The following is a 25125-nucleotide window of genomic DNA, read 5'->3' as shown; positions in this document are numbered from 1 at the left end:
AAATCAACGCAACCACCTTGAAACACTGCCAGTGAGTGACTGCTAATGCTGAACAAACACATCTCTTACGGTCCAGCTGTTGCTCTCATAGGTGTTCAACCCCCCCACCCAAAATGCATGCACACGTGCACAAAAAGACATGCACAAGCATGCTCACAGCAGCATTGTTTGTAATAGCTCCAAACTGGAAACAGCTCAAATGTCCAGTAACAACAGAATGAATTAAAGTACCACATATTCGGGGCTTCCCTGGTGGCGCAGTGGCTGAGAATCTGCCTGCCAATGCAGGGGACACGGGTTCGAGCCCTGGTCCGGGAAGATCCCACATGCCGCGGAGCAACTGGGCCCGTGAGCCACAACTACTGAGCCTGCGCGTCTGGAGCCTGTGCCCTGCAACGGGAGGGGCCGCGATAGTGAAAGGCCCGCGCACCGCGATGAAGAGTGGCCCCCACTTGCCGCAACTAGAGAAAGCCCTCACACGAAAACTAAGAGACCCAACACAGTCATAAATAAATAAATAAAATAAATAAATAAAGTATTAAAAAAAAAAAATAAAGTACCACATATTCACACAATGAAATATTATAGGAGAGTGAAAAGGAACACGTTATAGCTGCATACAACACAGGTGAACCTTATGAACATGTTGAACCAAAGAAACCAAACATGCAAGAATTGTATGATTTCATTTGTATAAATGGTTCAAAACAGGCAAACCGAACCTGTGGTTTGGTTTAGTTTAGTAAGTAACTAATCTGTCACGACAGTGATTACCGTTGCAGAAGAACAGGAGGGGTAGTGATTGGGAAGAGGTATGAAGGGGACTTCTGAGTGGAGGTCATGTCTGTTTCTTACTGTGGGTGGTGATAACTTTGGGAGGGGGGTTCACTCATGATAATTCATTGAGATATACACTTATGGTTTGTACATTTTTCTGTATGTGTGTTATACTTCAGTAAAAAGTTTAAAATAAAAACCACTACACTGAGATATCATTTTCCACCTCTCAGTGCAAAGATCAAAACATTTGTTGGCAAGGGAGCTCCTGGCCACTGGGAGCTCTGTCTAGAAGGTCCTTCTACAAGACTAAGCTTTGCATGGCAGTCCCACTTCTAGGGATTTATACTGCAGATATTCTTGCCCATATGCAGGATTATTAATTGTAACATTGTAATATCAAGAGATTGGAAACAACCAAATTCCCATCAATTGTTAAGTAATTGTTGTAATGTAGCCATAAAATGGAGTGCTAAGCAGTTGTAAAATATGAGGAAATGCTTTGTGTACTGATGTAAAAAGATCTCTAAGTCAAGATGTTGTTTATAGTACATGAAATACGCTACACTATTTGTATAAAAAGGGGCAGAGGGAAGAATAGTGTATTTGCTTGAATGGGTAGGAAACAGCTTTGAGAAGATACTAAATAACCACAACATTGCTTTCCCAGGGGAAGAGGATGGGGTGATTGGGAGAAAGGTGTGGGGATCTGGCTCTGCAAACTCTTCTGTAATTCTGCATTTGGAACCATATATTACCTATTATATTAAAAACATTTTTAAACTATTTGGAAATTTAATAATAAATTTCTTTTTCCCCTCAGACATGGCAAATATGTATGTCTTACTCCGTGCTGTGTCCACTGGTTTACCTCATATGATTCAGGAGCTGCAAAATCATATCCATGATGAGGGCCTTAGAGCAACCAGTAATCTTACTCAGGAAAATGTGAGTTACATAAGGAACTGGAAAATTTTTCTCTTAATCAGATTATCATGGAGTTTTTCTTTTGACTTTACTGTTTAAAAGCATGAAAGAAAAGTCCTACCATGCCAATAAATGAAACGTCTTTATTAAAATGTTCAAACCTAGAAGTTGTTGGACACATTTTGGAATGATCAATTATTAGAAAATCAATGAATAAGATAAACTTCTTCCTACACACTGTCGTGTTCATTTAGCAATTGTTAATTAATTTCTCACAGTAAAGTATGTTTGCTGTTTCTTTTTTTTTTAATTAATAATTAACTTTTGGCTGCGTTGGGTCTTCACTGCTGCGCGCGGGCTTTCTCTAGTTGCGGTGAGCGGGGGCTACTCTTCGTTGCGGTGCGCCGGCTTCTCATTGCGGTGGCTTCTCTTGTTGCAGAACACGGGCTCTAGGCGTACGGGCTTCAGTAGTTGCAGCGCATGGGCTCAGTAGTTGTGGCTCACGGGCTCTAGAGCGCAGGCTTAGTAGTTGTGGCTCACGGGCTTAGTTGCTCCGCGGCATGTGGGATCTTCCTGGACCAGGGCTTGAACCCATGTCCCCTGCATTAGCAGGCAGATTCTTAACCACTGCACCGCCATGGAAGTCCCTGTTTGCTGTTTCTAAATAGTCTTGTTTCTGTGTAACTGGCATTAATGTTTAGTTAGTTGTAGTGGTAATGGTATTAATCAGTGATAATATAGACAACTTACAGTTTGATTTCCTTTTACATGCCCTGGATTTGATAGCCCGGGAAGCAAATTTGGATTAAAACTATCTTCCCTAAATATATGCTTCCTACCCAAAATACCCAGCAGTGACCTTCATATCCCTAATCCCCATCTTTCTCAAGAGTTCCCTGCCATTTAAATTACTGTTTACAATAAGGTGTCTCCTATCAAAGTGTGCTCCTATTGTCAAATGTTGTTGGACCACCTTCTTTGTTTATACTAGTGATGGTTGACAAATAAGATAGACATGACATCACATGTCACTTCTCTTTCCTATGTAGAGCTGTTTGCTCCTCCTGTAATGCAGTGATCTGTGTATAGACCTCATTGTTCAGGAGCATTTATTAAATGCTGATCTCCTTAGTTGTAGATTTATTTGTCTTTGGCAGATAATTCTTAGATGTTATGTCCTGCCACAGTAATGCATAAACTTCCCCATTTTTTGTAAAACTATTAATTTATATTGCTTAGATCTAATAGCCTGTATTATTTATTAGGTTTCTTAGTTTATATTAGTTTTACAGATTCAGGGTGTGGAATGACATTGGGCATAGAGGCATAGAGTTTGGTGTCAAGGCCTAGGAGATGCAAATACAAGAGAATGCGTTTGTAGGAGACTCAGATAATTTTAGCTGACTTGGAAGTCTTAGGTCTAACTTCATAGTTATCTCCATTAAGAATGAAAACTCGCTTTTGCACTTCTAGGTATTTCTTCTCTCTGAGATGTGGGGAACTGTACTGCCCAACTCTGGGGGTCTCAATTTTCACAGATAATGGCTTTTTAACTTCTCCTCTCTCTCTCAGCCTTCAGTGGCTTTGAAGGCCGTTTTTATTTACATAATCCTCTATGAAAGTGATAGGCCTGGTAGTTCTGAGATTGTATCTTGTTACACTTAAGATACAGAATTCCAGCACCAGAGAGAAGTGTTTTTTCCATGCGTTCTTCTGGCAGAGGAACTACAGTCCTGCATTTCCAGTGTTGAATGACAGCTAATTTCAACATCAAAGTTTTAGATTTTTAAGACCGTCTTAGCTAAAAACATTTTTTGAGGGTGTGTGTCGTGTGTAACATTATTTGCTTAGGGAAAGCTTTACTCTTAAACGACTCTTCACTAAGCCAAATTATACCCTTGAACTTCTTAAAATGTGGTTTTGTACTTTGTATTTCATATTTTTAGATGCCAACACTATTTGTGGAGTCAGTTCTGGAAGTACATGGTAAATTTGTTCAGCTTATCAACACTGTTTTGAATGGTGATCAGCACTTTATGAGTGCGTTGGATAAGGTAACTTTTTAATACATATATCCTTATCTATATATAATTTTCTTCATTTAATCATTATTCTTTAAGGTAGTTTCCGAATTAGGGCTTCTAATTGTGAGATTTCTAATCTGGAGATGGAGATTGACCTTAATCAACCAATTTCATAGTGAAAGTCAAAATAGATGTGTGTAACATAACTTTTAAGTGAGTAATTGAATGATTGAATTGAATGCTTGAATTATATGGGAATTGAATTTCCCATGATTATGCTATAAAAGGAGACTTGTTAATACACTAGTATGTTCTGAAAAATACATGTATAATTTTAATATTCTTTAGTGCTCATTTTTCCTTTGAATATAATACTTAGGCTATAATGAATAATATTTGAAAGAAAAGTGAATATTTTACAAATTTTTGAATTTAAATTTGCCTACATGGTTGTTGTAAGATTTTTAAAAATATAGCCTTATTTTATGTGTGTTCAAATATCAGTAATGAGTTATAAAGAGTATCTTTCAGTAGGAACAGGATTATATATAATCATTATATAATTACCATGAGGGACACAGCGAGAGGAGTTTACCCTTTGTTAGATATGACAACAGTATTAACAAACTACCCCCAAAATGCCATGTTTTATGTAGGGTAGTAATTTTTGGGCGTACAGATTATAGCATATATTGAGCCAGCTGTGTTTTTACCCTATTAATAGTGGCTAATTCCTGGTCTGTCTTCTATATAGGCCCTTACATCAGTTGTAAATTACAGAGAACCCAAGTCTGTTTGCAAAGCACCTGAGTTGGTAAGTTTGATGGTTGCATAAATGTAAACATATGAAAGTCAGCATTAGAAAATGCAAACTGAGGTGAATGTCAAATTAATTTGTTTTTGTAGCATTTTTTTAAAAAGTAGTTGAAATTAATTATTAAAAATAAAAACGTGTCAATACTGTATATCATTTGGCTTTTATTTAAGGAATGCAATAGGTCATCTCTGTAGCCTTTTCTTAAATAATTGAAGGAGAAAATATTCCATTTTACAATGTTTGGGTTTGAAAGTATGACTGCTTTAAAATAATTTGCATTACTTTTCATGGAGATTTTATTTTATCTGAGATCTAAAGGGAATTTGATGAAAAATGTTTGATAACCTTTAAAGGAAACTTGCTTACAAGGTTGTTGTGAGATTTTTAAAAAGTACTTATGTAATGTCAGAAATGACAGAACTGCTCAAAACTCACCTAGGTGTTCCATCTAAACTTAATTACTTATATCATTGCTGTATTGATCATTCAGCGTTGTTTAGATTTTTTTTTTTATAAATTTATTTTATTATTTATTTATTTATTTTTGGCTGCGTTGGGTCTTTGTTGCTGTGCATGGGCTTTCTCCAGTTGTGGCGAGTGGGGGCTACTCTTTGTTGTGGTGCGCGGGCTTCTTGTTGCAGTGGTTTCACTTGTTGCAGAGCACGGGCTCTAGGCGCACGGGCTTCAGTAGTTGTGGCACGTGGGCTCATTAGTTGTGGCTCGCGGGCTCTAGAGCGCAGGCTCAGTAGTTGTGGTGCACAGGCTTAGTTGCTCAGCCGCATGTGGGATCTTCCCGGACCAGGGCTCAAACCCGTGTGCCCTGCATTGGCAGACGGATTCTTAACCACTGCGCCACCAGGGAAGTCCTAGATTTTTTACTGTTTATGGTTTTTTTAAAATTTCCCTGATGACATATATTTCAAGTTCTTTAGTGCATGTCCATGATTTTTAAAACATAAGTTTGAGGATGGCAAAGACTGTGATCTTATTTTGTGTTGTTGCCACTGTGCCTCCTTTGAGAAGGGCCCTCTGTAAGCGTTACTGTCAATTTCTATTTGAGCTCGCTAAGTACTGTGACAACTTGCTGAAGAAATCAGCCAAGGGGATGACAGAGAATGAAGTAGAGGACAAGCTCACAAGCTTTATTACTGTCTTCAAATATATCGACGATAAGGATGTTTTTCAAAAGGTAAGTTGTGAATCGAGAGGTTTTATGTGTCAGCTTTGATTTATTTTTGAACTTTAAATCATCAGAAAGAAAGTAATCTTTTAAAATATTTTTTAATGTAGTTCTACGCAAGGATGCTGGCGAAACGTTTAATTCATGGGTTATCCATGTCTATGGATTCTGAAGAAGCCATGATCAATAAATTAAAGGTACTGTAGGCCTTTGATATGATAATGTCCTAGAAATTATTCCACTAGCACACAAAGATGTTCATTGTAGCAATATGAGTAATAACAGGAAATAATTCATCAACAGTTGACTGGTTAAATGTAAAGTGGTGTAGTCTCATGGTGGGATATGCAAATGCTGAATTAAAGGACAAAGTCTCTCTATATGTTGATATAGAATCATCCACAAGATAAAGTGTTAACTTTACAAAAGACTTGTATTACTTATAAATGAACACACCTAAAATATTCCGTTAAATACAAGTTTTGTGGAGTGCATTTGAATTTCAGTTCACTTTTATGTCATTTTAGCTTACACACTGATGAGATAAGCAGTTGCTAATTTTTTTTTATCCTGGGTTATTCAGTAGTTGATAATTTTCCTGTATGGTATACATTGAATATGTTGTCCTTTTTAAATATACCAAAAATAACTTACCCTTTAATTTTTAGAGGTAATGTTAACAAAGCTTTTTATATCCCAAGATTAGAGATCCAAATTTTCTGACCTGGTGATGACAGAGTTTTGAATAATTTCAAAGAAATAGATTTCTTTATTACTCAATTGACGGTGTTAAAAATCTGCCTCAGTACCCTCCTTTTTAACAAATATTCCCAGTTATCTTTCATGTATATTTGATACTATCTGTGAACCTTATAAGGTATCTTATTACATTTAGTAATGGAGCATTTTGTAGTGTTGAAATGATATACAGATTTATAGAAAAGTTCTTGATTTAAAGGGAAATTTGTTTCATAAATATTTGTTTTCATTCACTTATTTAATCTGCATTAAAATAAAAAAGGAATTTTTGAAAGGTTTTGAATAGCTGCTTTGGGTCATGAATAATACAGGCCTTTGGTGTAAGTGTACAAGCAGGACCTTTGACCATAGACCTAGCAGTAGCAAAACATTCTTTTTTTTTTTTTTTAAATTTTATTTATTTATTTATTTATTTATTTATTTTTGGTTGTGCTGGGTCTTCGGTTCGTGCGAGGGCTTTCTCTAGTTGCGGCAAGTGGGGGCCACTCTTCATCGCGGTGCGGGGACCGCTCTTCATCGCGGTGCGCGGGCCTCTCACCATCGCGGCCCCTCCCGTTGCGGGGCACAGGCTCCAGACGCGCAGGCTCAGCAGCTGTGGCTCACGGGCCCAGCTGCTCCGCGGCATGTGGGATCTTCCCAGACCAGGGCTCGAACCCGTGTCTCCTGCTTTAGCAGGCAGATTCTCAACCACTGCGCCACCAGGGAAGCCCGCAAAACATTCTTAATAATCAGTATGGTTTATTATTTTTGTTTTTAAGTCATATGTTTTTTAAAACTTTCTTTTACAGCAAGCCTGTGGTTATGAATTTACCAGCAAGCTACATCGGATGTACACAGATATGAGTGTCAGTGCGGATCTCAACAATAAGTTCAACAATTTTATCAAAAATCAAGACACAGTAATAGATTTGGGAATTAGTTTTCAAATATATGTTCTACAGGTATGAATATGTGTTTCATTATGAGCATTTACTAATCATTTCAAATACTCTGATACGAAGGATTAATAGATTGGTGCCTGATTACCTTTCTTTCAATCAGAATATTATAGCTTCTAAAGTTATATGTTATATTGATCTGGAATGAACCGTGCCTTGATAGTAATGCTGGTGGGTTTTATCAACATTTTGAGGAAGGAGAAAAAGGTGCTTTAGTTGCTTAAATCATTTTATAAACATTTACTTTCAAGTGAGATGTTTAACTATTTGACTTTTCTCCTTCTAGGCTGGTGCATGGCCTCTTACTCAGGCTCCTTCATCTACATTTGCGATTCCCCAGGAATTGGAAAAAAGTGTACAGATGGCAAGTTGGCAGAAAATATATTGGAAGACCTAAGGAATTTTAATAATTATCTTCACGTTATATCGCTTTAAATATTTCTCCAAAGTCTTGAGGGCTCACGTGATATAAAAATATATTCACAAATTATGGTTATTCTGCCTTGTAGGAAGACTGTAAATTATTGTAGTTTCTAATATTAAAACTAAAATGCCAAGGGTGTCAGTTCTTTGTCAGAGCATGTCTCTTATTCTTAGTAAACCTGTTATCTGTCTTAAGTAGTTCTAAATGACAAAAATTTTGATATTATAAGAAAGTTTAGAATCCAGTACTTAAAACAATCATTTTCTAATTTTTCATTTGAATATTGAGCCATCTTTATAATTCATTTATCCCTTATAATAGTTATTTTTATTCTGGGCTGTAATTTAGGTAAATATATGTAGAATGTGAAATATTTTAGAAAAAATAGATTGAAGCTGGAAAATTCAAGTAAAAATGGCTTTAAAGTGTGACTGAATAGAAACCATAGACTTCTTACCCAAAGCTTTTAAAGAGACTGTGGAGACTACATCTTTAACAGCTGTTGAGATGTAACTTGTACCATACGGCTTAGTCATGTAGTCCTGTAGTCATTGTATCAGGCTGCCGTAACCAAACACCACAGCCTGGATGGCTTATGAATGACAGAGATTGATTTCTTATGGTTCTGGAGGCTGGAAGTCTGAGGCCAGGGTGCCAGCACGGTGGGATGAGGGCCTAAGGTGACAGACTTCTTGCTGTGTCCTCACATGGTGGAAGGGGCTAGGGAGCTCTGTGGGGTCTCTTTTATAAGAGCACTCATGCCATAGATGAGGGCTCCATCTTCATGATCTAAGCACCTCCCAAAGGCCCCACCTTCTAAAACCATCACATTGGGCGTCAGGATTTCAACATGAATTCGGGGAGACACAAACATTCAGGTCACAGCACTATGCAGTTCACTCAAAGTGTACACTTTCAGTGGTTTTCAGTATATTCACAGAGCTTTGCAACCACCAGCACCATTTTAGAACATTTAAATTACCCTAAAAGAAACCCCTTACGCATCAGTAGTCACTCCTCACCTTCCCCAACTCCCTCCCCTCTCCCTAGCCCTAGGCAGTCTGCTTTCTTTCTCTGTAGATTTGCCTGTTCTGGACATCTCATGTAGAGCTGTGTCACACGTGGTCCTTTGTGACTGCCTTCATTCACTTTGCAGAAGAGTGTCAAGGTCCATCCACGTTTGAGTCTGTGCCAGTAGTTCATTCCTTTTTATTGCCAAATAATATTCCGTTGTATGGAGATACCACATTTTATTTATCCACGCATCAGCTGTTGGACGTTTGGGCTCTTTTGACTTTTGGGTGTGTAAGTAATGCTGCTATGAACACCATGTACAAGTTTTTGAGTGGATGAACATGTTTTCGTTTCTCTTGAAACTGACCCTTTTTGATTATCTCACCAAAGGAGGCTTATCTTTTAATAGTCTTTTACTTGGGCAGTAACTTGAGGTTGTGAACCAGTGAGTTATGCATATGTTTATGAAGTTTAAAATGAAAATGGTATTTCATTACACTATTTACTAGAGATGTTCACAGTGTGTAGTTTGAATCATTACATTATGTATGTATGTTATTTTTGCTTCTTTCAAAATAAGGATTATAAATCAAGTAACACAGTGTAAGCTCCGGAATCATAACTCCTGATTTTAAATGTCTGTTCTTCCGTTTACTGTGGTCTGTGACTTTGGGCAAATAACTTCCGAATTTTTTGTTAACTGATAATACTGCTACTCAGAGTGTTAATATGAAGATGAAATATGTAAAGCGCTTAGTCTGGTATATAAGAAGTACTCAATAAATGCTGAAAGTAGAAGTAATAGTTAATAGTGATAGTAGTGGTAATAGCAGAGTAGCCAGGTAGATTTCAAGATACCATACATAAGGTGGACTTTCCGAATAGGAGTCTGATTTAGGACTTTCTGCGTCCTTGAAAAGGCATGATAGTGCAAACCATCTTAGAAACTTCATGAAGAAGAGCATTTGTTTGGATGGGCAGAATATGATCCCAGGGCAGGGGATGGGGTAACCAGGTGTAAAGCACGTTGATGTATTTGTGACCAGGCAAGAGAAAGAAAACTGACCCCTCACCTTTGACAGTCTTAAACCTTATTTCTTCTTAAGAGCCTGCTTTTCCAATCGAAATTAAGGGACAGGGTGGGGACTGGCAGAACTAAAATCTCCTTTAAGTTTGTTATTCTTCTCTTTCTCCTTGAAATAATTATTTTCCAGTAATTATTGGAATACTGGAATCAACCCCTTAAACTTCATTTATTAACATATGACCTTCCCCCAGGTTCCAGTGTCCTCATTTACAAACAGGAAGTGGGTTCCTTTCTGACTATAAATTATGATTCCAAGCATATCATTCTCTCAGTTTGGACTTTCTCTAATTACCAGTAGAGGGAGTTTGTCCTTACATTTCTCCTAGTAAATCCAAGTTTTCAGTCACATAAGAATGAAAATCCATCTGTGTATTTAATAGTGTACATTTTTTCACATGTAAATTAATTCCTCTTGCTTTAATGATCATCTATATATTTCCCATCTTTCCCTTAAATATAGCTGTTTATCAGAAATCACATCCGTTTTACATGTATCTTAAAACTATGGAAATTAAGCTTTAATTAAAAGCAATTTATTTTGGGGACTTCCCTGGCTGTCCAGTGGTTGAGACTTTGCCTTCCAGTCGGGGCAGCTGGGGACGCGGGTCGATCCCTGGGTGGGGAGCTAGGATCCCACATGCCTTGGGGCAAAAAAACCAGAACATAAAACAGAAGCAATAGTGTAACAAGTTCAATAAAGACTTTAAAAATGGTCCACATCAGAAAATCTTAAAAAAAGTAATTTATTTTGCACATTAGACCAGTATATCTTAAATCTACTTTTGTACCTGGTCCACAAACCTGAATAATAACTAAAGAAATATAAGGTAGTGTATATTAGTGCAGCTCTCTGTTTGAAGTGAATAAGCTCATCAAATATGAAACGTTCATTTTTAAGGCCCCTTGAGTTTCAATTAATGCCCTCAAATGCTATTTGAAAGATGCTCTCTGTTAGCCTGACTATTATAACTATTAAGCCTGACTTTAAAATGAGAAGTTTAGTCAAGGTATATTTATTACTAATAAACTTGGATAACACAGTTATTTAATGATATCATTAAGCAAGATGTTATAACTTTTGTCTTTTAATACCAGATGAATTGATACTAGTCTCATTTGGAACTGAATCTTTTTGCTCTTGACTAGCTATGGATATGAGAATCTTTATAATCAGATTTTAAATTTAAGGATAAAAGAATGCTTTCTTTGGCATATTGATATCATCATCAGTAAAACTTTAATGATAGTACTAGTTGCTAGGGCTATAAAGAGGTAAAGCATGTGCTTTCAGAGCTTGGAATATACATCCTAAAGCTAGTTTTGCACTTACATATTTTATAAAGAGCATTTTAAAGTTTGGTTTTCTCAGTTTCAAAAATGTTTTATTTTGCTTTTGTCCATAAATTCCTTATAAATGTTTCATAATTACAAATTGTATAGTAGTAATTGAATTTTATTGACACCCAGGGAGATTATTAGTCAGAGCATACCTCTGGGATCCTTTTATGACATACTTTGATTTTTTCTTTGTCTAGATTAGGACCAGGCAGAAAATCATAAGTATTCCAGGTGCCAGTCATTTCCTACTTATCCTGCCAAGGGGCTGGTGAATTTGCTCATAGAGGAGAATGCTGCACCATTGGAGGGAAAAAATGCTCAAGTTTCAGCTTCTCAGGACTATCTTGGAATAAGTTGCTAAAAGAATTCACTAATTCTCCTGGCTGGCAGCTGTGAACTTTTGTTGTAAGGAGTGGGCATAGTGCAGCTTACAGGTCAAATGTTGCTGACTGCTTTATTTAAACTTCATTTTGAAAGTACAGGAAGTAAAGTTTGAAGTACAGATAAAAGCTTTAGGTATGTTACATATGGTTCGTCATGCTAAAAGTATGTCCACAATTCTGAATTGTGATGTGATGAATATATTTATTTTTCAGTTTTATATGGAAGTTGAGTTTTTACCTTTTTTACATTCCAGTATCATTTTCTTGCTGTAGATTATGTACTAGCTCTTTAGAAGATATGAACTCTCTAGTTTTTGGACTGATGTCCTACATTCAATCTGAGGGAGGAATTTAAAAAATTTTAAAGCTACGTTAATAGAATGTTAAATTTAATTTTTCACAATAATGTCAACAAAAGATACAAAGACAGGCCTCTGAAGCTTTGCTTGTATTAGTGTTTGACTGCATGTGGAAGTTAAATCGTGGAATGTCACTTTTGGAGTGACCACTGATATTATTCAACCCGTCCTTTCAGCAAGGGTATATGTTGGCAAATAGGAGACTAGAAATGAAGGTTTGATTTATATTTTCATGTTGAAATGTATATGGTAGTGGTTTTGGTCAGGGATTTTATTTATAAAGTCTAAATTGATATCATTCAAAATGATAATTTCTGAATTTATACGAAAAGTTAAATTTGCAGGGCTGTGGTTTGGTGGAAAGAACCACAGACAGGGTTTTAAGTGAAAAGAGCTGGCCTGATACTTATATGATCTTTGTCAGGAACTTGCATAGATGTGTTTTCTCATCTGTAAAACAAGTAAATATACCAGATGGGCTCTAATGTCTTCTCTAACATGAATTTTTTTACTTTTTTAGTGTAGTGATAGCCAAGTAAGTTAGGTTGTAGTAGCTGAAAATAATTTGATTCCCTTTTTCTTTTTTACAGTTTGAATTATTTTACAGCCAGCATTTCAGTGGAAGGAAACTTACATGGTTACATTATCTTTGTACAGGTAAAATGCATTCAATTATATCTAGTTTAATGAAATTTACCTGATATAATTATGTTAAAAATTTGGAAAGCGATTTCATAGGCCCTAATTATAGTTGTTGTTTTTTTTCCTAATTTTAGTTTTTAACGTTTTCTTCTTCATCTACCTTTCTGGTTACCATTAAAGCAACTAATAATGAAGTTCAAGTGAAGCACTTTTTTTTTTTTAATTTGCATTCCTTTTATTATGAGTAAAGTTGAGCATGTTTTTATATGGTTAAAGTAAGTGCAGCATTTTTAATAGTGTTTTATAATTATGCTACTTATAAAGAGTTTCTGAATTTTATAATGGTTTCCTACATTTCTGTAACAGACCACTTTTTATAGATATTAGGAATTTTATTTAGAAACCCAGACTTGATGAAACAAATATCTTAAAAACCTCTTCTCTCTAGATATGGCAGATATCCTCAAAAATTTCATTAACTATTATAGCATCACAAGGAGACCTAAACATATGATTTTTATTTGTAGTACTGTAGTGAACGGCAGTAGTAAACGCTTTTTCCAGAATGTCCCAATTAACTTCCAGTACTTTCCAGTCTTAGAAAAGTTTAATCAAAATCTAATCATTTCCTTAGCTTCTTCCTGGAACAGTGGGGTCTACTAATTGGAAAGTAGGATTAATACTTTGAGTGATTGGAGCCTGTATTCAGTTTCTCTAAGCTGCCTGAAGATGTTAGCCAAAGCAAACACTCAGAATTTCTCTACTTTTGCTAAAGCTATGCTTTGAAAAGTACATTGAATCAACTTTCTTTTTGTATAAGAGGGAAAGGATGGCCATGTATGTTAATGTCTCTTAGAAATGGTACAAGAAAATCTGATTAGTTGCCATACCTTTATTTAGGAAATTCACTCACCTAAGAGAAATTTCATCTAAGTAGTTTCTCGTAAGTACCATTTATTTGACTACTTTGTATTTGGAATATGATGTCTCATTTTGTTAGTAATACATATTAGTACATAATAATTAGTACATAGTAAGTAATACATATCTTTACAAGTTTATCTTTATTGAACAAATTGGGCATTTTAATTTTTTCAGTAGTTTGTGAAATAAAGAGATGTTCATTGATATTCTTAGTAAGTGGTCACTTAGTAGTTGGCCTTTAATTTTACATCTATTGTGAATTTTTTATATTCTCATTTAGTAAATATAATTGATTTTCAGGAAAAAAACATTGCTGGACCAGTGTTTTAATGTATGTGGATTAAGTTTACTTTTACTTCCCCTAAATATCTATCTTGGGGAGTTTAAACTCCTTTGCATTACCTCAGCAATAATTAGTCTGTCTCCTAAAGTAGTTTTAATGAGGGATTTACTATTTTGGTGTTTGGCAACTAGTTATATATTCAGATTAAGATATTATTGGTGAGAATGCTTCTTCGGTGGTCCTGTGTGCTCGTGTTGCGTTACATCAGAAGGCACGTGGTGTCAGACTGTCCCACTGTGAGAGACAGTAAAGTGGCCACTTGGTTGAGGTGATATTTCCGTTGTGAGGAGACTGTTTCCCCTTTTCAATTAGCAGGTGATCTGAGGGGTGACACTTAGGGCCCAAATGAATACCGTCTTCCAGGAACAACTGTATCTGATGGTTGTAGCATCCACTGGTGATCACTGCTTGAATCAGTTATCTTCTTCCTGGTTGCAGATCAGTGATACTCTGTCATGCACTCAGCATTTAGTAGCTGGCATTCTTCTGTAAGAACAACTTTCCCTTAGAGACTCGGTTGCTGATAGGTAGTAGAGGAGTAACTTGGATGAAAGTAGTGTGAGAGTTCTGCCTACTCTTTATTTCTGGTAATTGTTAATTACCACTTCAATTATGGTGGTCTGATTTTTCAATGTATGTATTAGAATGTTTTATTCTAGTTTGGAGTTTCTTAAAGTTTGTCAACCTATTCTGAAGGTTAAATGACCTCTTTGTCATTTTCCTTTTCTGTTTACACGGCAGTAATTAAGTGAATCATCCAGATTTGGGATTTCCTTCCTTGCGCCACATGTTCCTCCACCCTTTCCCCAGTCTTTCCAGCCATGAGCTGAGTAATAAGAGAATGGTGCTGAAAAAAAGTGGAAAGAGGTCCATGTACCCTGACACCAATAATTTATTGAAAAATAGCAAGAAAAAGTCATAAAACAAAACTAACAAGTTTTCCTGTTTTTAAGGGTTGCAGAGTGGATTTGATATCAGTAAATGATACTTAGACCCCTTACTTGCATTGTCTCCTAATGCTCTTTGGGTTCTTGTGGCAAAAGACTCATTCTGTTTCCAAACCCATGGTAGTACATTGCAACATCTGTGACAGCTAGGTGATGGTCCTAGCTTAATCATCTAGGTGCTTGAGGCATTATTTTATACTTGTTTCTGGGATATGATTAAGCAGTCGTTGCACAAATGGTGTAATGCAGTTTACATGATTTTTTTTTTTTTTTTTGCCTCTCACCACGTTTTCTAAACTTTAATGTTGAGATGAGGCTCTTAAAGTGCTCTTTATACTAATTGTTAGTAGGACAGTCCTAATGACTGTAGTCTACTTAAACTCTACATGAATTGGATAGTCCAATTAACTAAAGTTCCTTTCATGAAAATTCAGAGATTAGGAATTTTTTCTTTAGGTGTTCCTATCCAAATAATTTTGAAAAATATTTCTGAATATCAGTTTTTAAAAAAATAAGTCGAGGCTTAGTGCAAGTTAGAATAAGCATCTGTGTGGTCATAGTAAGCTGGAGAATTGACTTATATCCTTTAAAGTCTTTAATTACATAATGAATTAAATATATATTATTAAATAATAAAAGAAGCACACAATCTTGATCAGAGTTGCTAATTACCACTAACAGGGAGAATGCAGCCTCTGGGGTAAGTTCATGTAAAATACAGCTTCCTTGAGTTAAAATATAGAGCCCTAAAACCAAATCTCATGCTGATATAGTTTATAATTCATTAACAGTCAAATAATGCAGGATGTGTGTGTGTGCTTGTGTAAGAGAGAGAAAGAGAAATACAATCACTAAACCACAACTTTATTCTTTAGGAAGCAGTTTTTTGACTTGCATTAACTGTTTTTACATGTTACAAGTGCATAACTGTTTGACACACTGTTTGTTAACAAGCTCTTCAGTGTGCCGCCCCCTGGGATGGGTAGAACTGTAGTTGGCCTAAGCCTGATGTATCTTTCTAGCTCTCAGGGTAGTGTAGGGTCCAGAACATTGTTATTCCATCAACTATTTCAACAAAATAATGCATCTGCCTGTTTGTCTCTCCTCCCATTTGTGTTTGTTCCTAGAAAATTACTGGGGAGAAAAACAATATTTATGAAACAAAATAGCATTGTTATATTTCGGCAGAAATTATGGTTTAGACACTTTAGTACAGGTGTCCTCCTGTATGCTTGAACCTTCCCTGGGGTAGACCAGATACACACATAGGAGGCCGTTGCTGGTAGCAGGCTTTCATGCTCTCCCTTTGTCTGTCTGTTTCTCCTCCTACCTCCACCTCCTCTTACTTTTTTTCTGCCCAAGTCTTAGCCTTCCTATTACTATTTAAAGACATTGTTTGAGCTTACTGGTAATGTTATGATAGCTTAACCATGATTTATACTACATACTCAAAACTAAGAGCTGTCCCCTCCATCCCCTCCCCCCCCCCACAAACAGATGATTACATTGCTAGCAGGAATAGCTTTGCAACAGTTTAACCAAGAGTTCTTGGTTCACTCTTTCAGTAGAAAATATCTGAAATAAACAGTTATTACTGAGGTAATTTTGGAATGCTTCTTTGAATGATGAGTTTATTGTCACAATTTTGTTTTAATTGTAGGTGAAGTTAAAATGAACTATTTGGGCAAACCATACGTAGCTATGGTCACAACATACCAAATGGCGGTTCTTCTTGCCTTTAACAACAGTGAAACCGTCAGCTATAAAGAACTTCAAGACAGCACTCAGATGAACGAAAAGGAACTGACAAAAACAATCAAATCATTACTCGATGTGAAAATGATTAACCATGATTCAGAAAAGGTATGGGGTAATAGTTCAAGGAATTTAAGCATTATAAATATTAAAGCTTTTTCATGGGATGTTTGCAGTTTTAAAAGTAAGGTTATAATTGTTAATGCCCTTTGTTCTTTGAGAAGCACTCGAATCAGCTACATTACTTCAGGCTCCTTACGGCCAAGAACTTGAGGCGTCACAGAGAAGGCTGTCTAAGTTGGTACTCGTGTGCCCTTTATAGATTGATTTTATTTGTCCTATACTGTGACAGTTTACTGAAAAATTATTAAAGAGTTGACAGCAGAAGGATTCTGGTTAATTGAGGTTTTAAAACTGTAGTCTGTCCTAAATCTTGCTGGGGTTTTTCCCCCCATATGTTTAGTTAATATTTAATTACATGGTTCTGTGATAGGAAATGACAGCCTGTTGATGTCTATTTATACACATATTTAGTATGTGTAACTCCATTTCAGGTGCTGTCACTCTCATGTCCCTGAATTTCAGGACTCAACTAACCCCTATATATATACACATATATATATATGTATACATATATATATACATATATATGTATATATATGTGTATATATATATTTTTAATTAATGTGTTTATTTTTGGCTGCATTGGGTCTTCATTGCTGCGTGTGGGCTTTCTGTAGTTGTGGTGAGCAGGGGCTACTCTTCATTGAGGTGCGGGGGCTTCTCATTGCGGTGGCTTCTTTTGTTGCGGAGCATGGGCTCTAGGTGTGTGGGCTTCAATAGTCGTGGCACGCGGGCTCAGTAGTTGTGGCTCACGGGCTCTAGGGCACAGGCTCAGTAGTTGTGGCGCACGGGCTTAGTTGCTCTGCAGCATGTGGGATCTTCCCGGACCAGGGCTCGAACGCGTGTCCCCTGCATTGGCAGGTGGATTCTTAACCACTGCACCACCAGGGAAGTCCAACCCCCATATGTTTTTAATATCTGTCATGAGAATTAGCAAGCTGATAGTATATTCCTTTTTTTCTTTATAACTTTTTATTTCTAGTAACATGTTTTTGTTTTTAAAGTATGTCTTGGATATTTAAATGGTTAAAAAAGCAACAGATATGGGTTAAATCTCCTGCTTCAGATTATTGTGCCCATAAGAAAAAAGTCTGGTAAATGATGCTTGTTTTAATTTTGGTTCATGGCCTACGACTTATTTCTCTCATGAGTTCATTTTGCTAATGATGACTTTTGTAGCCTATAATTGAACAGCTCTAAATGGCATATATGCTAAAATTCAAATCAAGCTTTTCTTAATTTTGAGAAATGATTAATTTTTCTGACTTCAGAAACTTAAAATATTAAGTTCTTAATATTACGGTTTTAATTAAGGCAATTAATTATAAGTAAAAGGTTTTAAGTTTAAAATTTTAAGTTTAAATTTTTAAGCTTAAGTGCCTAAAAAGTTAAGTATTTTTCTAAAGCATGCTATTTTTACTGCCCAGAAATGTACAAAATAAATATTGATAGGTTGTTTGCATATTAAATTTTAATTATGAAGCTGGCATTCTTTAATAGAGTTTCTTTGGTTATTATTGAGAAAGTGCCATCTGCCAAGTGCTTCGTGGTCCTGCTGGTGGACAGATTCCACCGTATGACATGAGTGGGTTTCTTAAGCCCAATAGAGTTTAAGAGCTAAAAATTGGCTTAACAACTTCCACTTGAGAAAAGTCCACTCGCTTCTGGCAGAGTGAATAAAACGGGCGTTGAGGGGTGATGTCAGAATCACACCGGGGTCCTGAGGAAGTGATGCTTGTGTGCCATTGGAACCAGCTGGCTTCTCTAGTCAGGTTATTTTTAATTGGTATTTTGTTACTGCAGCATTCAAAAAAAAAAAAATTTGGTTGTTTGGTTTTTCAAAATTTGATGGAAAAATTATGAGCCTCGCTATTTCATAAAAATTAAAATGTTAAAATTCTGTTTAAGCCAATGAGCTTGACTCTCGTCAGATTTATCTGGTGGTAATGTATTAAACAGTTGGGCCAGAAAATAGCTTTATTCTAAATCTAAGCTGATTAAAATTCTATCAAGCATAAAATTAGGAAAGAATTGTTTTTTCCTTCATTATTTGACAGAAGACAATTATTTTTCTCTTAAATAATATTTATAATGTAAAAGATTATGAGAGTTGAGTCTTTTTTCCTTGGTCATTATTTAATTTCATGGCGTATTATTTGCAGCAATTGTTATTTAGTGATTTTATTTTTATAAATGTAAATGAATTATTTTTAATTGTAGGAAGACATTGATGCAGAATCTTCATTTTCATTAAATATGAACTTTAGCAGTAAAAGAACAAAATTTAAAATTACTACATCAATGCAGAAAGACACACCACAGGTAAGTGCTTTCTAATGTCATTTCTTTTGGAAATATTTAAGCATTGGACTTTACAAGTGGTAACATTGAGACCAATGCAAAACTTTTCATATCAAAATTATGATACATCTTCTCTGGTTTATTTTTTGCATTGACTAACCTTATAAACAGTATTTTAGATTTTAAAAACAGTAGTATAATGAGTATCTTAGGAAAAAGCTGTCATAGTTTAGTCATATTTGCTCTTTTGTTTTTGTTTTTTTCTCCCAGTTTTAATAATTGCCACACAGCACAGTATAAGTTTAAGCAGTACAGCATAATGATTTGACTTACCTACATCATGAAATGATGATCACAGTAAGTTTAGTGAGCGACCATCATCTCATAGAGATGCAAAATTAAATAAATAGGAAAAAAAACTTTTCCTTGTGATGAGAACTTGTAGGATTTCCTCTCTTAACAGCTTTCATAGGTAACACAGAGCAGCGTTAATTGTATTTATCATGTTTACATTCTATCTCTAATCATCATTTATCTTATAATTGGGAGTTTGTACCTTCTGACCCCCTTCATCCAATTTCCCCTCTCCCCACCCCCACCCCCTGCCTCTGGTAACCACAAATCTGATCTCTTTTTCTGTGACTTTGTTTTTGAAGTATAATTGACACTGTGTTAGTTCCTGTTACACAACATAGTGATTCAATATTTCTGTACATTTCAAAATGATCGCCATGACCGGTCTAGTTACAATGTGTCACCATACAAAGATATTACATAAATTACCCCACACTGTACATTTCATACCCATGACTCATTTATTTTGCCACTGGAAGTTTATACCTCTTAATCTCCCTCACCTATTTTTCTCTTCCCCTCATCTCCCTTCCTTCTGGCAACCACCTGTTTATTCTCTGTATCTGTAATTCTGTTTCTGTTTTGCTGTGTTCGTTCATTTGTTTTGTTTTTTAGATTTCACATATATGTGAAATCATACAGTATATGTCTTTGTGTGACTTATTTCACTTAGCATAATACCCTCCAGGCCCATCTATGTTGTCGCAAATGGCAAGATTTCATTCTTTTTTTATGGCTGAATAATATACCATTGTGTATATATATCACGTCTTCTTTATCCATTCATCTATTGATGGGCCTTAGGTTGCTTCCATATCTTTGCCATTGTAAATAATGCCACAATGAACATAGTCATATTTGCTCTTAAACTGTATTAAAATATATGGATTTGTTTTGTATTCTTTCCAAAAATTTCTACCTTGAATAGTAATATAATCTCATATTTTTCATTTGTAAAATAATGGAAGGTTTTACAACACATTTTTCAAAGAAAAGTTGTGGAAAATGCTTCTCAAACTTTCCTGTGCAAATGAACCACGTGTGGATGGTGTTAAAATTCAAATTGTGAGCTTGTTGGTCTGGAGTGGGGTCCGACCCCGGGTGAGCCAGTTTGCACAGTGAATATCTGCTGTTGCTTGTTTCACCTCAGCAGCAGTTGTTGTTCTGGGGAAGCCTATTCATATCACTGAAGTTTCCTGATTGCCTCCTATGTGCCACCCTGACCTTGGGCTCGGGGCAGGATGTGAAGGTATCGGAGATGCCAGGCCGCTCCAGGGACTTACTCCCCCATGGGAGACAAATGTTAATCAATTGCTGTTAAATTTGAACCCTAAAATGTTCAAGATCTCATTTTCCTGTAGGCTAATGATAATAATTTGTAATATGGATTGTATCTTCTCTTTTAAAAGCTGTTATGAGATCCCTACTGATGTGGCATTGCCTGCTTGTGCCTCTCCTCCACTGTCTTTCCTTGAGCTCCATGCAGAGAGGCCCTTCTGGCCCATCCTTGCTGGCTTCTCTGCTGGAGTCAAATGGAGCCCTTCACAGCTCTTGCCCTTGAAGCCTGCTCCAGTGTGCACTTGGAGCCAGTTACTAAAGTCTACAAGCTTTGTGGTATAAGTTTTTACTCATTGATAGGACAGCAGTCTTGAAAACTATTACTCTGTGTCACTTAAGTTCTCCTTTATTGACTACTTACACTGAGTACAATGTACAATAGTGTTCATTTTTTAAAAAAATAACCTTCCAACTTTAAGTTAAGAAATTATACATAACTCACTGTAAATATTCTTTTGGTAATGGTTATGTTATATTGGGCACATAATCGTATAATTTGATTCTCAGTATTGATTGGAGATTTATTTAAGCTCACAAATAAAATGAGTTAAAAACAAGTGCAGTGACTTAATGTCTCATTGGCTTTTTTTGTCCTTGTAAAACAGGAAATGGAGCAGACGAGAAGTGCTGTAGATGAAGATCGAAAAATGTACCTCCAAGCTGCTATAGTTCGTATCATGAAAGCACGGAAAGTACTTCGGCATAATGCCCTTATTCAGGAGGTAAAAGGGGGAAAAGTCCTCAAGACTTCTTGGGGCAGAGGGTATTAGGATTAGGAATGTTTCTTTGTGAAGATGTTACAGAAATAATACGACTCCCAAATAACATAAAGAAATGCGTCATTACTTAATGAGAACAGTACTCACTTAAAATTTCCGTATTAAATTCGTGTTTGAATTTAGAGGTCTAAGCCTCACCGATTCAGTCTTGTGTCCAGTTATTGAAGGACGTGGACCACGTCACACACTCACTCATTCCATGAATACACGAGCATCTACCACGTGTGGAGCCCTGTGCTGGTCACCGTGGGGTGCAGAGCAGCTCAGGAGGCGGCTCCTGCTGTTTTGGAGTTCAGTCTAGTAGGGAAGAAACACGTTATTGAAATAATATGGGAGTAAATGTAAAATTACACTCACAGGCAACAAAGAAAAGGTATACAGTAGCATGAGAATGTGTATAAAGGTCTTGACTTGGGGGTGTGGCTGAAAGCTTTCCTGAGCAGGTGTTACTTCAGCTAAGAGCTGAAAGTTGAGTAGAGGTTAAGTGGAAGCTTGAGGGGTGTATATGAGTAGTTAGATAGATGAATTAGTTTATGGTTTAATTTAGTTATATATGACTATTATTAGATTTTGCTGTATCCGTGTTCTTCACAGTTTTTATCCCTTCACAACATTAAGGTTGGGCTTTTTCCTTAGTTTGCATAAAAAGTTATTTGCTCCAGTGCCCTCCTGGTGACAAGAGCACTTTAACATCCATGTCTCTCCAACAGGTGATTAGCCAGTCAAGAGCTCGGTTTAACCCTAGTATCAGCATGATTAAGAAGTGTATTGAAGTTCTGATAGACAAACAGTACATCGAACGCAGCCAGGCGTCAGCAGATGAGTACAGCTACGTAGCGTGACGCGCGCACCCCCAGTGTGGATGTGAGAAGGTCATTGCCGTTGCCATCCGGCGTGTCCTGTGGGAGAAAGCAGGCCTGTGCCTCCATAATTTGGCCATTTGGCAGCCCCTGTTTCTCTGCTGTTTACAACATCACCAGTGCCACGTCATGAGCGTCAGAGAAAACGCCTAGAGATATTTCAAGCTCATGTCATTATGACATTTCTTAAAACTTTATTAAAAAAGAATGAGTGAAGTATTGCTGAAATGTGGAAATTTGGCTGGGTACCATGCTTTTTCTCCCCTTCACGTTTGCAGTTGATGTTTTTTTTTTTTTTTTTTTAAATGTATCTTAAAGGACATAAGATAAAAAACTTAAATATTGTAATATGACAGATAACCTAATAATTGTATCTACATTAAAATGACAAACATGATATTGCTGCTTGTCAAATAAAAAAATAAAGAAATAGAATGCCTTTTTTATGTGGATGGAGTATCACAAAATAATACATATAAATGTCTGTGAGTTTTCAAAGCAGCTCATGCAGCTTTAGTTGCATTTGTATCTGAACAGTGTAATTCACTTATACTCCTACATGAAAAACGTCTAGATTGTTGTTTTTGAATGCATAAAGATGCATTCAGCATAAAGAATGTTTTATTTTTATGGATTAGAACTACATTGGATTTGAGCGTTTTGAATAGTGAGGATTTAATTCCATCAAGAGTTTCTGGTGGTGTCCTGCTGCAGCTCAGAACCAAAAGTGAGGGGAATGTGTGTGACATCACATCTGGCTCAGAAAGAGCTGTCATTCAAAGGTTGTCTTACTTTTGTTTGCACAGTATGTCATTTCTAATGTAGACTAATGCCCCGCCTCTGCTGCTTTCCCTTCTCCCTTCCTCTGGGTTGTAGGTGATCTTGTGGCCCCGGTGTATTCCTCCCATACTCCTGCCTGCCTGTTACCCTTCCACGCCCTACCACGTTCACACTAGAGTCACTCTCCGACGTCACAGGTGTTCTTAGCAGTGCATATCTAAATACCTTTCTTTTTTTTTGTTTTTTAATCTGTGTGATGCGTTACACCAGCTGCCACTTGCATAGACATGAAAGTCCATTATTTTGTTTATTATATATATCAACAGCACCATTAGAATGCTCTGGTCTATTTTCATATTTATTATCTATCTACCCTTCCCCCACCACAACACACACATACAATTTTTTTAAGCAGAGATATTTTAAAGCATATCCTACATGAATCATTTCACTTACAATACTTCAGTTTATATCTCTAACAGAAAAGGCCTTTAAAAAAAAAAACACAACCACAGTTACTTTATTACACTTAACAAATAAACAATAACTTCATATCATTTAATATATGGTCCATATTCATATTTCTCTTATTGTTGCAAAAATGGCTTTTTCAGTTAGTTTGATTGCACTTTTTCTAACTCATGTCTCTTAAGTGTTTAAAAAATCTACTGAGCTTTTAATGACTTCTATACTGTATTTCTCATTTTCCCTTTTTTCCCCCAGAGAGAAAATAACGGCAAACCATATAATATTGTACATCCACTGTCAAAAAACAAATCTTTGTTTTGATAACTTGTTGATAAAGTTTTCCACATTGATTCCTTCTTTTCTTAAATATTTATAAATGTTAAATTAAGTCTTATCCTGATATCTAATTGTCAAGAAAATATATTGAAGAATGGACAAAATACTTGTGCTGAGGTCGACGGAAATGACTGACAGGAGTTGTTGTCCCACCCTTTTCCCCATTTCACCTGAAAGGAAACATATTGGAGACACGCTTGTCATGCCCTTAACCGAGTCCCCTCCCGAGACGGGGCGGTGAGTAGAATGGGTTTAGCGCACTTTCTGTGGAGGAGCAGGAGCTTGGGGAAGAGCTGAGGCTGTCGGGAGGTGTCGGGCAGTGGACGTCATGGCACCAGACCTTGGCACACAGCTCTGTGCGTGGTGCCCAGTGCTGTGGGCAGGAGGGGTCGGAGCGACAGAAGGGCAAGGCGAGGGAGGAGAGGAACGGCTCTCAACGCTGTACCTTAGAAAACGAAAGGAATGTGACCACAACTTTCAGAAGCTAAAAAAGAAATCCTGAATACTGAGGTGGTTAACATGTGAGCCAGGGATGTATTTTACAACCAAACAATCTGCAGCTCTTGCCAACACTTTGCTCTTTCCCTTCGAAACCAGATACTTTGCTGCTGGAGGTGCAGGTTTATTCTAGGGTTTGCTCCAATACTTTACGACAATTGCTTTAATATAAACAGAAGAATAGACACTCTGGGGTTTGTGTTTTACTTTATAACTTACGATCTTGATAGGATTTTATAACCTGTGTATGCTACAATGCTATAACATTCCTGTTAATTGTTTTTAAATCTTTATTGAAGGCAGACTATGGCTGGTGCTTCCACATCTTATTTGTTCGATCTTCAGACAATCCTATTAAATAGGCAGCGTTCCTCTCTTTTCACAGGTGAGGAAACTAAATGTAGAGTGTTTTCCAGGAATCATTGCCAGAAACTGCAGAACCTGAATTTAAAACCCAGGCAAGACTGTGGACCTAATAAATACAGTCTATTTATATAGAGTAGCCTGTGAATTAGATAGAAATAACTTCATGTTATACATGAAGAATAGTTTTTCCTGACTTTTCAGAATAAAAGTTTGTGTCTAGTTAATTTGTGATTTAATAAACACTTTCTATTTTAGTTTCTTAAGGTACTTATTTAAGCTGTAAA

At 36.5% G+C, this 25125-nt stretch overlaps 1 protein-coding gene across 4 annotated transcripts in view; it reads left to right on the top strand.

The window, feature by feature from the left end:
* The window catches only part of CUL2 (cullin 2), an 82982-nt gene extending 60150 nt beyond the window's left edge, over nucleotides 1–22832 (top strand). For all 4 annotated transcript variants that reach the window (XM_007189835.3, XM_057544037.1, XM_057544039.1 and 1 more), the window contains 12 exons: nucleotides 1601–1725; nucleotides 3651–3758; nucleotides 4483–4542; nucleotides 5606–5734; nucleotides 5836–5922; nucleotides 7273–7425; nucleotides 7709–7786; nucleotides 12618–12684; nucleotides 16544–16746; nucleotides 18982–19083; nucleotides 21360–21476; nucleotides 22244–22832. In XM_007189835.3, coding sequence (XP_007189897.1) covers nucleotides 1601–1725; nucleotides 3651–3758; nucleotides 4483–4542; nucleotides 5606–5734; nucleotides 5836–5922; nucleotides 7273–7425; nucleotides 7709–7786; nucleotides 12618–12684; nucleotides 16544–16746; nucleotides 18982–19083; nucleotides 21360–21476; nucleotides 22244–22375 — 1361 coding nt within the window. In that variant the 3' untranslated portion in view covers nucleotides 22376–22832. The remainder of the gene's footprint in view (nucleotides 1–1600; nucleotides 1726–3650; nucleotides 3759–4482; nucleotides 4543–5605; nucleotides 5735–5835; nucleotides 5923–7272; nucleotides 7426–7708; nucleotides 7787–12617; nucleotides 12685–16543; nucleotides 16747–18981; nucleotides 19084–21359; nucleotides 21477–22243) is intronic.
* Nucleotides 22833–25125: the final 2293 nt, after the last annotated feature.

This window comes from Balaenoptera acutorostrata, chromosome 3, assembly GCF_949987535.1.
Source record: "Balaenoptera acutorostrata chromosome 3, mBalAcu1.1, whole genome shotgun sequence".
NCBI lineage: Eukaryota > Metazoa > Chordata > Mammalia > Artiodactyla > Balaenopteridae > Balaenoptera > Balaenoptera acutorostrata.
Note: the sequence above shows the minus strand (reverse complement) of the source record. Positions and strands in the feature narration are given on the sequence as shown.